A 13,440-nucleotide genomic window follows, 5' to 3' on the forward strand; every position below is an offset into this window, starting at 1 on the left:
ATTTTATTTTTTGACACAAGTTAGTGGAATATGAGACTTTGTAAGAAAAATAAATAAAAAAATTCTGCTAACTTGTGCCCAAAAAATGTCTAAATGGAGCCTTACAGGGGGGTGATCAATGACAGGGGGTGATCAGGGAGTCTATATGGGGTGATCACCACCCTGTCATTGATCACCCCCCTGTAAGGCTCCATTCAGGCGTCCGTATGTGTTTTGCGGATCCGATCCCCGGATCCGTAAAACATATACGGACGTCTGAATGGAGCCTTACAGGGGGGTGATCAATGACAGGGGGGTGATCAGGGAGTCTATATGGGGTGATCAGGGGTTAATAAGTGGTTAATAAGTGACGGGGGGTGTAGTGTAGTGTGGTGCTTGGTGCTACTTATTACAGAGCTGCCTGTGTCCTCTGGTGGTCGATCCAAGCAAAAGGGACCACCAGAGGACCAGGTAGCAGGTATATTAGACACTGTTATCAAAACAGCGTCTAATATACCTGTTAGGGGTTAAAAAATGATCGCCGCTGGCAGGCTGTAGATCAGCTCGCTTACCTGCAGTTCCTGTGAACGCGCGTGCCTGTGTGCGCGCGTTCACAGGAAGTCTCGCGTCTCGCGAGATGATGCACCAACGCGTAACTCTGCCTGAGACAGCCGCCTCCGGACCGCGATCCTGCGTTAGGCGGTCCGGAAGCGGTTAAAAGGTTTCTGCCACCAAGATAGATGCCTTGAGGTTGGTGTATCTGAGCCTATGCATCCAACATCCATTTATTACATTCACTAGCTACTTCTAATGAGTGGTATCTTATAGTGATCATACTCATTATATCAATCTTGTTAAATTACAGCGAGAACCAGCCAACTATGTATTGTGAATGGTGGTGTCCGACTATTCCCTCACAAATGTCAAGGAAAAGAAGGGTTGGACATGCAGAATTTCATCATGCCCAATCTGTTTTCTGAAGGAAGAAGTTTTTTTGGCCTTGGCTTATTCCCCTCCCTCCATTCCGAACACATGAATGTGTTGTCGTGCATGTGTTTAGCAGGGTCAGGAAGAATGGCTTTCAGTCGACAGCTACTAATGTGTATGGACACCTCTAGGCTGGACCAATACATGAGATTACTGACAGTCAGATAAGCCCAGTGTGCACGTGTTCTAAATAGTAAAAGGGGAGTAATGTGTATGGTCAGCTTAGGAGGCACAATGTGACCACATTCAAGTCATATAGAGCCCTTGGCTTGCCATGTACTTTGAATACATTACACAAAGTGAATAACTGCCTTTAAAGGCCCCAATACACAGAAGAGAAAAGTCAGACACACAGTACCCACTGATTTTGTGGGGGCTTACCAATACTCCCTGAACAGATGATGTCCGAAGGAAGCATTGGGCATGTTAAATTCTTACCATGTCCAATCCTTTGTCCCCCTAGGCCAGTGATGGCTAACCTTGGCACTCCAGCTGTGTTAAAACTACAACTCCCAAGATGCCCCCCTTGCTTGGCTGCTCTCAGAACTCTGTAGAAATAAATCGAGCATGCTGGGAGTCGTAGTTTCACCACAGCTGGAGTGCCAAGGTTAGCCATCACTGCCCTAGGCGATAAATGACCACGAGAAGTATCTGGCAGCCATTTACCCCCCCCCCCCCCCCCCCCATTCTCAATCAAACTGAGCAGGTTTACATGTACTATATAAGGAGTTGCGTGAAGTAGCTGTCAACTGAATAAGCTTTTGTCTGACAGCTATTGAAGGGAACCTAAAGGGGCTTAAGAGAACCTGCTGTGATGTTTAGGCCACTTTCACACAAGTCTGCGCAACATGCTGTGTGTGGGAGCAGTATTTCCCAGACTGATCACTGCTGCTCTGAAGTGAACTTGCAGCATCATAATCATTTATTGTATTTTTCGCCCTATAAGATGCACCCCTCCCCCAAAGTAGGAGGAAAATGTCAGTGCATCTTAAGGGGCGAATACTAATGAGCGCTTCCATTATGGAAGTGCTCATTAGTACAGGTATATCTGTAAAGAATAAATCAAGGCAACTGGACGTACTGTAAATTTCTTGAAAACGTTTCACTCGTTCTTCCAATGAGCTTTCTCAATTCTGAGTGACTGTACAAAAATTCTGAGAATAAATATGTAACTGAATCAACATCTGGTAATTATACCCAGCATTGGGTCAAAGGTGTTGATTGGATTATCCTAATTGGAGTCAGTAGAAAAAGGTGTCAAGACAGCATTGTATGTGGCAGACAATAGATGTCTAACCCCCCCACCTCTATTCAAGCTTGGCTTCTCCATTTTTACGTAGATGGCCTCCTTCACGCCTCGTTTGTACCAATCGGCCTCCTTATCCAAAACACGTAATTGACTGTCTTCAAAGGTATAACCTGTTCCTTCTAGATGTAAGTACACGGATGAATCTTGACCAGAGGTTTTGGCTCTTCTATGCTGAGCCATACGCTGATATATTTATTGTTTTGTTTCGCCGATATACAAAACACGTCCAGTTGCCTTGATTTATTCTTTACAGATATACCATGACCTGGATAAATGAGAACCTTCACAGTCATTAGTACAGGGGGGCAGGGAAGTGATGAATTCATCGCTCCCCGGGCTCTGTACTGACAGCTTACTGTAGTGTGACTGCGCACACTATGAGAAAACTGTGCGGCATCGGGTCACAACACAGCGCATGGCAGGAACTGGATCCCCGGAGCAGCGGTGGTGTCTGAGTGTCTGAATGGTGGTCTTATTAACATGGGGGTCTGATTGGGGGTCTTATTAACATGGGGGTCTGATTGGGGGTCTTATTAACATTGAGGGTTTGATCTGAGGTCTGAGTGGGAAGAAGCGAGGCCATCAGTCACGGCCGATTTATCCTCTTTTACGCCAATGTTCTGGTGCAAATGAAGAATGGGTGCTGCCACAGATTTCAGTTTAGGCACAAGGACAACCGAAGGCCTGCGCCTCTCCATAAATTACATGCATCCTTTAACAGCACAGGGGATATTGAGAGTAGCGTAGATACACTGGTCTTGATAAATCTCCCCCAAATTTTTTCATTGAATTGCTTTTTGACTAAATTCAGATCATAGATGTTTCTTTCACTGCCAGAATATCAATATGTAGGTCATTTTAATTTTACTATAGTTCGGTGTATCCATGCTGGTGGACTTTTGTTATACAGTTTACTTTTGTTCTCTGCTTGTATTCTGCATACTGAATTTGCCAGAATCCGCCAACTTTGATGTAATATCTATGGCCAGCTTTGGGAGATTTTGCATTTGTTGTGGCAGATTTTTATGCAGTTTTTTTGGTCAAAGGCAGAAGTGGATTCAAAAGGAATGAGGGATATAAAGGAAGGACATACTTAAAAGGACTATGTACACCTCTGAAACATTACGTTAAAGGGGTTGAACAGGCATGCTCTCCTGTCCCATCTGACATCGTGGAGAGATGAAACTGCATGCTGGCTGGGACAGTTGCTGAGGCAATAATTCCAATGCCCAAGAAGTATAATGTACAGATCCTACTGTAATTACTTTAACCTGTGCATGCTACTCACTGGGCATCGGACAGTTGCCTCTGCATTTGTCCGACCCAGAATGCAGCTGTGTTTCTCCACACTTAAAGGGCTTCTGTCACTCCACTAAACTATGTTTTGTCTCCTTAAAATACTTATGCTGAAATTTCTCAATATATAGGGCTATTACTCCGTTTGGTTCAGTAGTTATATAAAAAAAACTGACTTTTATAATATGCAAATGACCTCTCTAGCAGCAGGTAGGGCGGCTACCTGCTGCTAGCAGCCGCATCCTCTATTCATAATGACGCCCCCTCCTCATGTTGATTGACAGGGCCAGCGGACGCACTCGTTCTCTGACTGGCCCTGTCTGCGTTTTAAATCTCGCGCCGGTCTTCAGTTGGCACAGGCGCACTGAGTGGAGGACGCTCGCTCGGCTGCTCCATCCTCAGTGCGCCTGGTGTACATGTGACGTCATCGGCGCACTGAGGATGGAGCGGCCGAGCGAGCGTCCTCCACTGAGTGTGCCTGCGCCAACTGAAGACCGGCGCGAGATTTAAAACGCAGACAGGGCCAGTCAGAGAACGAGCGCGTCCGCTGGCCCTGTCAATCAACATGAGGAGGGGGCGTCATTATGAATAGAGGATGCGGCTGCTAGCAGCAGGTAGCCGCCCTACCTGCTGCTAGAGAGGTCATTTGCATATTATAAAAGTCCGTTTTTTTATATAGCTACTGAACCAAACAGAGTAATAGCTATATATATAGAGAAATCGCAGCATAAGGATTTTAAGGAGACAAAAATAAAAAAAATGAGTTTAGTGGGGTGACAGAAGCCCTTTAATGTCAGATTTGGCAGCAGAGTATGCATGGACAACCCCTTAAAAATTTGCACTAAGTTTTAGGCTGCAATCTCAATTTCTTCATTCATTTTCAGACCTACTGATATGCAGCTGGCAACCTGCTTCTAGATTCAGACTTTTCTCATGCGGTTGGATGTCAGATCTGTGTGTCTAGGATGCTGCCTTCTTCATTACTTCTCATATGTTAGCATAGCTTAATTTCTGTACAAGGTATATGGCACCCCTCAATCAGTAGTTGGCAGAAAAAGGTATATAGCACCCCTCAATCAGTATTTGACGGAAACAGGCATATAGCACCCCTCAATCAGTATTTTGTGGAAGCAGGTGTAAAATAGCCCTCAATTAGTTTTTGGTAGAAGAAGGTATATAGCAATAGCACCCCTCAATCCCATAACTTGTGGAAGAAGGTATATGGCATCCCTCAATCAGTATTTGGCGGAAACAGGTATACAGCACCCCTCAATCAGTATTTGCTGGAAACAGGCATATAGCACCCCTAAATCAGTATTTTGTGGAAGCAGGTGTAAAATAGCCCTCAATTAGTTTTTGGTAGAAGAAGGTATATAGCAATAGCACCCCTCAATCCCATAATTTGTGGAAGAAGGTATTGTGACAGGACCGGGGAAAAGTGGTAGAAAGAGTCTACATTTCACCTAGGTTCCTGTTCTATACGTTCTAATAAGCAGCCAGGGAATTGACAGCAAGGAAAACTAGGTTTTCTCTTTGCAAGGGTTTTGTTAAAAAAACCTGGTTCGAAGGGCCTGGCTGCTTGGAGCAGGGAGAGTTGGGTGGGTCCCTGCTCGAATTAGCCACTCCAGGTATTCAGGGTAACTGTGGCTAATCACCTTGGAACCTGGGTGTGCTATAAAAGGGCAAACAGCTCACTAGCTCTGGTCTCTGCTCCTGGGAAGAACCCTGCTGTGTCAGTAAAAACAACAGTGTGTTTTGTTGATGGAGCTGGGTACAAGGCTCAGTTTCATGTAGTTAGGGACTACTGCCTGTTTAGCCGTAGTGGCCAGACGGCCAAGTATTTCATTTGTTTTGAAATGTTTTTGTTTATTACTTTTATCTGCAAGAGTCAATAAAACTGTCTGAGGCCAGTTGCATCATACTTGCTTGGACTTTGTTTTATGTGCCTATAACGCCCGTCTATCCCAGGAGATGGCGGTCCCATGAGCTAATCCTGATACAGTATATAGCAATAGCACCCCTCAATCATTATTTTATGGAAGAAGGTACATGGCACCCCTCAATCAGTATTTGGCGAAAAAAGGTATATGGCACCCCTCAATCAGTATTTGGCGGAAACTGGTATATAGCACCCCACAATCAGTATTTCTCGGAAACAGGTATAAAGCACCCCTCAATCAGTATTTGGCGGAAACAGATATATAGCACCCCTTAATCAGTATTTTGTGGAAGCAGATGTATCGCAGCCCTCAATCAGTATTTGGTAGAAGAAGGTATATAGCAATAGCACCCCCCTCAATCAGTATTTTGTGGAAGAAGTTATATAGCACCCCTTAATCAGTATTTGGAGGAAACAGGTATATAGCACCCCTCAATCAGTATTTGGCGGAAACTGATATATAGCACCCCTCAATCAGTATTTGGCGGAAACAGGTATATAGCACCCCTCAATCAGGATTTTGTGGAAGAAGGTATATCACAGCCCTCAAGCAATTTTTTGGGTGGCAACAGGTATATCACACCCATTGCAATTAGTTACTCCAATAGCGTTTGTCCCTCTATCTAGCTGCAGTATCGCAGCAGAACCACACTCAACTGCTGCACAATACAAATACACTATAATATAATTTCTGTGTTAGAAAGTATAAGTATATCATACCCCACTATATCACACCTATCAATAGCACACCTATACTAGTACTTAAAAGGACTTTTGTGGCCCTATTAGATAGCGTTTTGTAATGTAAGGTAAGCTCAGTGACACAACAAAAAGCATAGTGTTAATCTGTTGTTACTGGGCAGAAGTCTAGACCAATCAAAGCCAGCTTCTCATACAGCAATAGTTTTCACCAATCACAGCCAGCCTCACACACAGCCTGTGTGGGAAATTCCCCTAGCTGGATTCATTACTCACCAGAGAGGAGCTGAACAGACACACAGTTCCAGTCACAGTCCAGTTTTATGGGAACAAGAGGCCAAACTAATTCCATCAAATACAAATTGCAAATACAAATTGCAAGCATACAATTGCAAATTGCATACAATTGCAAGCTACAAATACCAATTGCAACCATTCAAATTCCATATTGCAATCCAAATTGCATACAACCATACCAGATCATACTCAACCAATCTGCAAATAGTTACTGCTAACTGCATACTGCAAATTGCGACCAAATTCAGCAACTAGAACTATTAGTTAGACCTCAGATATACCTCTCAGAAAGATCATAAAGTGCTTAAATAACCTAAAGTGAGAATACAGATACTGAAGAGAGAAATATATCCACCATTTTATGTTGAATGACAAGATTGAACAGTTGATTTTCAACACGTGTTTTGTACATGGACTATCTGCTGCGGGGGCAGCAGTGTTATATATAAAGAAAAGATGAAGTTAATAAAGAAGTTATTTCAAGCATTTGGTGTGCTCTTTAAACCTACAGGAATTACAGAGTAATAGACAGTCTGGTTAGACTAAAAGTCAGAGATATCAAAATTCTTCTAATGCCACAGCGCAAAAAGCACTTCATAGTGCTGCGCCTGCCACAGGGGTGTGTACATGTGCTGAAACGTCTCAATTGGCTGTCCTGTCCCACCTGATGGATGTGTCATGGGTCAAAGTTCGGCACTATGCAAAACAAATATGGCACGTGCGAATATCGCCATATGTTCGCATGTTCAGCAAATTTCTAATGGGCATACTGACGACATATTTATGAAGCGCATGCTTCTTTTTTCCCATGCATGTAAAATTGTGTTGTAGTAGGTGGGCAGATCTTCATGATGTGTCAGCCATTTATTACAACATTTTCTCACACTTTTCTAATTAGTAAGTCAATGTCAACCAACCCATGCAATGAATTCAATAGGACGTGAAATGTAGGGATTGCGTGGATTCACCAATCTCTACTGTCATAATCACCAATCTACTTGTTCTGGAATTTGATGAAAGAAAAAATGTTTATCGCATTGTAATGGTTAAGTCACACTGGGCATTGCACTGCACAAATAGCTGTGCATCTCAGGTCTTAAGACCCAATTACCCTGGCAGATAATCGTTAAGATCATCACTAACAAGCGCTCGTATGAATGCTCATTAGTAATGCTCTGGCAGTGTAACACTGCCGCTGATAAACCTATGAACGAGTGCTCGTTCATGGGAAATCAGTCTTTCAACATTTTTTAATATAATCATTTGCCGGCGGCAGATTGTGCTGTCTACACATAACTCTGCTGCCGGCAAACAGTGATTCTGTATGGCAACGAGCGATGGCATTAGCGATCACACCTATCCATACTGTGGAGGAGATTGTGCATGTAATACCAGCATTCTCCTCCACTACCGAGCGGGCAATTGCCAGGAAGGAAGGCTTCTTTCCCGACAATCGCCTGCTACATCTGCAGGTGTAATAGGACCAAGAATACAAAAATACAACCCCTGATTTATTTTTGACACTGTGCTATTTGCCAGGCCTGATGCCCCCTGACTATATGGCATGTAGATCAAGCAGTTAACCATGTGTAATATCCCATTCAGTACCCTTCCCCAAAATTAAAATAAAGTCCCTGTTTTGCAGCAGTTTGCCCAAATCACAACGCATGTGCATACCAGACAGGCCCCAATAGTTACCATCGTGCTGTTTAAAGGCTTTTTCCTGAGTTTGGTTGGTCTTTCTCTGGCGTATCGTGGGTTCTGCTGTCTCTTCAGTGGATGCCATGGTGTGTCACTGCAGAGATGGTGCCCAAAGACTTACTTTCATACTTGGAAACTGGGCAAAGTCCCCTGAACTCCCTTTCAGTGACAGTAACTGTGTCTGACAACCCTTGTCCTATTTGTATTCACTTCTCCCCTGCCCCCAAACACTTAAGATTTCGAATAGACTGACGCCTGATGTATGTTTTAACCTTTGGAATCCAGGAGAACTTTGATCCATCTGTCCAAATTATCTGATTTAAAGGAGAATATGTACCGGTGGACTGTGCTAATCTATGAATCCATATCTGATCGTTGTGGGGGTTAGTGAGATTCCGCCTAAATTACTACTGCTAGTGACGAGTTATTTGACCTACAGCAGTAGTCCTATGGTTATCTATCTATTGTGAGACATGTTGGGAGTTGTAGTTTTACATAGGTTGCAGCATCTATCTGTGGCTGCAATTATTTTACATGATATTATAGATGAAGTGATGACAAGTACTGTCACAGTTGCCCCCTTCATGTATTTACCAATTACGCAATGAGGGAAGGGTCACAGCCGCTGACGGCAAAATTAGAAAGATCCTGAAAACTGGCTGTAACCTTTTGGAATGTGACCTAATATCTGCTCAGTGAATGGCCTCACACCGCAGATTGTGTCATGGGTTTCACGTATGGTGTGAGGAATATGGATTAATATTTACTGTCAGCCATGTCCCCGCACCAACCACCAGCTGAAAGGTAGCAGAGGTAGTGAGCTCCACAGGGGGGCCCTGCTTCAAAGCCAGCAGATGGCAGAGGACCTCTAGTCATCCACCAGTGTTTACAACTTTTCACACTTCCATTCAGCCAGCCAGGAACCCAGCTAATGGAACAGGAAAGACCTCTCTGCAGGAGGTCTAGTCCATTCCCTAGTTCAGTGGTGGGCAAACTTATTTAGTAAAATGAGCCAAATATCGACAAAACTGCGATTTTATTTTTTTTGAGAGCCAAATTTTTTAAACTTCAAATATATAGGAAGGTACATATTTATTTACATTATAAGGGTATTCCTAACCATCTGAACATACCTTTCTCAATCCTTGACACTACATCTTCTTTCACTCCACAACATTTCACCCTATAAGACGCACGTAGGTTTTAGAGCAGGACAATATGGAAAAAAATATTTTTCATTACACCTCAGGTCCGACCACTAATCAGAACCCCAATGTTAATAAGACCGCCCTGAGATCAGACGTCAGCTCAGACCCCAAAGTAAATGACCCCCTCAATCAGACCTCAGATAAGAGCCCCATGCCTCTCATCATCCCCATTATCATCCATGATGCCTCTCATCATCCCCATTATCATCCATGATGCCTCTCATATCCCCCATTATGATTCTCATCACCCCATTGCATCAGATCAGCCCCAAGTTTTATCAAATAAAAAAGCACTTACCACTCCGGCTCCTGGATGCCGCTGCTCCTCACCACCCACACTCTGTGTTCCTCCTGCTGTCGGCTGTGCTGTGAACTGGCGTTCACAGCGTGACGTCACAGATCGCCTCACACTGTGCGCAGCCCTGCACAGCCTACAACCGAGGACCAGGAAGCGGTGAGTACAGAGCCTTCACCGCTTCCTGGTCTTCACCCTCCTGCCTTTTTTTGCTACGGGCAACGAAAATGCTATCGCACTGTACATGTGAGCCCACACCTGGAAGAGCCAATATCAGGGGGCTAAAGATCCGCATGTGACTCTAGAGCCGCAGTTTGCTGACCACTGCCCTAGTTCAATGGAAATTATCAGACTTTCTGGGGGTTGACAGTTCATAAGAAATTATGAATCACCCGGCCATCACAGGCACAATATATATTTGTGTTCCTATGGCCACAATAAACAGGCCCGTGGTCATGGTTTGATGGTGGGATGCCAGGGAAGGGAGATATACATATCTCCCTATAGAAACTAAATAACGGTACCATGTTTGGACTCTACTTGTAGCCGGAACCATCTCCATTTGACCTTCTGGTCTGGAGCTATGAATCCTAAAGAGTTTTGTGGGTCATTGAGCTACCAGGATCAGCAGGGAGGGGGGACCCTTCCCAGAGTTGGGAAGAGAAGGAGCCAGCTACAGTTTAAAAGGCTTGTGCCAGCAAGCGGGCGTGTCTTTTCTCTGAAGGAGGGTCACATCGTGCCATGTGTTTGGAGGGACCTGCAACCTGCTGACATCACTGCCCTCCATTTGAATACAGCTAAGAACTCATCACAACCCAAAAGGAATCATCCATCTGGTAAACTGACTTTTGTCCTGCTTAACCCTGTTTGTACGATACCAACTGTATTTGTAACCTCAGACCACTGTATATATTATTTGTGTGTATAGTGTATTGTCTTGTGAGCCCTTAAAGCAATTAAATATATAATTTAATCTTGTGCTGTCTTGTATCTCGATCATGAATCCCCACATACATGTTTTGGCCTAGTTATACGCTACCGCGGGTTGGTTTCTTACCCTATATAATCCTGTTAGCGGACCGGGCTTATATCAAACAAGGAACTGGTGGCAGTCTTTCCGGGCTGAGAACGTGCTGTTTCACTGGGGCAGTGAAAAGGCTCTCTCAGCGTGTTGCCTCTCTGTGCCCCTGTGGACACGTCTATGAAAACTGTACCAAGACTGACCTTACCCTCTTTTTATTGTTATGATGCATATATTGGTCTGAGGATTACTAGTTGTTTATCCTATACCTACTTGGCATTACTTATGTCGCTTTTATGCCCATACTGTATAGAATCCAATTTAAACTGCTTGTCCTCACCCACAAAGCTCTCCACAGTGCTGCGCCCCCTTACATCTCTTCCCTCGTCTGTGTCTACCACCCATCCCGTGCTCTCCGTTCAGCCAATGATTTACAATTGACATCCGCCATAATCCGAACCTCTCACTCCCAGCTCCATGACTTCTCCCGAGCTGCACCAGTTCTCTGGAATGCCCTACCCCCAGAAATTATGTTAAATCACAATTTACACAGTTTTAGGCACTCCTTAAAAACACATCTTTTTAGGGTGGTTTATCACATCCCCTGATCGAACTCCTCTCCACATATTGACCATTTATCATCAGTTCCTGAACCTTGATCCCCCATCAAACTCTCCAAAGCCCCCAGAAGCACTACAGATATCGGCTAGTGACTGGATCATGCAGCTTTATATCTACTCCCCTATTTTGCCAACATGGCTGGACCATTGTATGAAACAAGCACTTCTACCTTTTGTGTCACCCCTATATCCTCATACGGTAGATTGTAAGCTCTTGCGAGCAGGACCCTCATTCCTCTTGTTGTAATTATTGATTTGTTTGTTGCTATGTTATTTTTGACTGTTTGTATATGAACCCCTGAACTGTAAGGCGCTGAGAAATAAGTTGGCGCTAAACAAATAAAGATTATTATTATTTCACACAGTCAGGCCTTAGGCCTTGTTCGCATTTCCATGTTCGTTTGATGTCTTTGAAAAAAAATCTGTTCATGTATCGGGCTAGAAGATGTCCGTGATGGATCTGTGTTTGGTCCATTTTTTTGCCCTCCACGTTCCATAGACACTGCTCGGGGGACAATTAATTTCAAAAGCATCTCCTATCAGTGAAAAACGGACCTAACATGGGTCCCTTGTGTGTTGTGATTTGCATGAACCCATGGACTTCAATGGGTGTGTCTTCAGGAGTGAAGGCTATACAGAGAAAAGGTATAATGGAAGGACCTGCTCATATTCCGTTTCCGATCCGGACCTGGTTTTGGCTCACAGCCACTGACCAAACACTGGGTGTCATTTATCAAGGGTAACACAAGTTCCTTTTTCGACCGGTTGTGGCACAATAGTTAGTCGCACAGCTGGTTTTACGTTGTGTTCAACAGTTGGATGGGACAGGGGCAGAATGGGGTCGGAAAACGCACACAAAACGCATGGACTTACTGTTTTTTTTTTTTTTTTTCCAGCTTCCTATTCATTTCAATGAGAGATTCAGCTCTGATTCTCTCAAGATAGGGCTGCTGCTGCTCTTATCCCATGTGTGAAAAAGAGCAAATGCTGCTTGTGCTTCCCATTGAAATGAATGGGAGGCTGTTTTGGAGCTGATTTTGAGGCAGTAACTGGCCCTGTGTGAACTGGCCCTAAGGAAAACGCTGGATTTTCAGTCACTTTTGAAGCCAGCCTAAAGGTTTCTAGTCCTGTACAATATCCACTGTAGGAAATGGAAAAACAGAGACCAAATAATTTTCGGACACATGGTCAGTCAGGTCTGTCCGCATTCAGCAGCCCTCGCCCACAGGCACAGTACAACTACAGAGATGACAGACACCACGTCACCGCCGTCCTTACTCATCCTGCAGTCACTCACTACATACTAAAACCCTAACACGTAATACTCGTGTACGCTGGGAAAGCCCACATCATCAAGCAGAGTACAACCGCTCCCTAACAAGTGGAAAATATTTTCTCTGACTCTGAAGTAAATGTCTCCTGTGTTCACCAGGTTCGGACACTTTCGTCTCCACTTTTTTGTAGCTCAGCGGTAACCCTAAGGTTAGAGCTCAGCGCAGACAAAATGGCTCCGGTAGGTGGGACTGCAAATACACATGATTTTTCTCTGTAGGACACATAGCGCAAAAGTTAGCTTACGTCTTTTTCCCGCCTTCCTGGACAACACAGTGCCTCCGATTGGCTGAACTGTACGTCTTTCTTAATACGCGCAGCTGATTGGCTGGATGAGATGAGACTGTTGATTGATTGGCTGCCTCGGCGAGAGTAGGGAGAAGTGACTGATGGTATCCATGGCGGAAGGTAAGAGAGCCGTGCTCTGGGCATATGCTGTGGGGGACGTGTGGGTGTTGAGCTGGTGACGGAGCATCATGGAGGAGATGGAGCCGGTAAGAGGTTTCCGCCAGTGTGCGGAAGGGATGATGGAGATTAGCGGCAGTAGAGAGAGGCTGTTGCTGAGTGTGATGTGATTTACTAGATGACATGCCGGAGACGAGGCAGGCTGATCAGTGTGAACAGGGGGCATGGCAGCCTGGGCGCTGGAGGGTGGATCAGCACTGAAGACTGGTGCCCTGGCTATAAGGTGGCACATACAGGTTCTGCCTCAGTGTGTCTTATAGAAGTGATGACAGGCAGGAGGGATCAGTCATCC

The 13,440-nt window shown here is 44.6% G+C and overlaps 2 protein-coding genes across 3 annotated transcripts in view; one reads left to right on the top strand and one right to left on the bottom strand.

Annotated features, from left to right (window-relative positions):
- Positions 1-8,397, bottom strand: part of LOC122932620 (sterol O-acyltransferase 2-like) — a 56,506-nt gene extending 48,109 nt beyond the window's left edge. The window contains exon 1 of the mRNA XM_044287134.1: positions 8,205-8,397. Within this exon, the coding sequence (XP_044143069.1) occupies positions 8,205-8,292 (88 nt within the window). The 5' untranslated portion in view covers positions 8,293-8,397. The remainder of the gene's footprint in view (positions 1-8,204) is intronic.
- Positions 8,398-13,039: 4,642 nt separating this feature from the next.
- The window catches only part of SPRYD3 (SPRY domain containing 3), a 34,118-nt gene continuing 33,717 nt past the window's right edge, over positions 13,040-13,440 (top strand). The window contains exon 1 of one of the 2 annotated variants that reach the window (XM_044286075.1): positions 13,040-13,091. The gene's annotated coding sequence lies outside the window, so the exon portion shown is untranslated. Of the gene's footprint in view, positions 13,178-13,440 lie in introns of both variants that reach the window. The other variant, XM_044286076.1, reaches the window with a different exon arrangement.

Source organism: Bufo gargarizans, chromosome 3 (genome assembly GCF_014858855.1).
Source record: "Bufo gargarizans isolate SCDJY-AF-19 chromosome 3, ASM1485885v1, whole genome shotgun sequence".
NCBI lineage: Eukaryota > Metazoa > Chordata > Amphibia > Anura > Bufonidae > Bufo > Bufo gargarizans.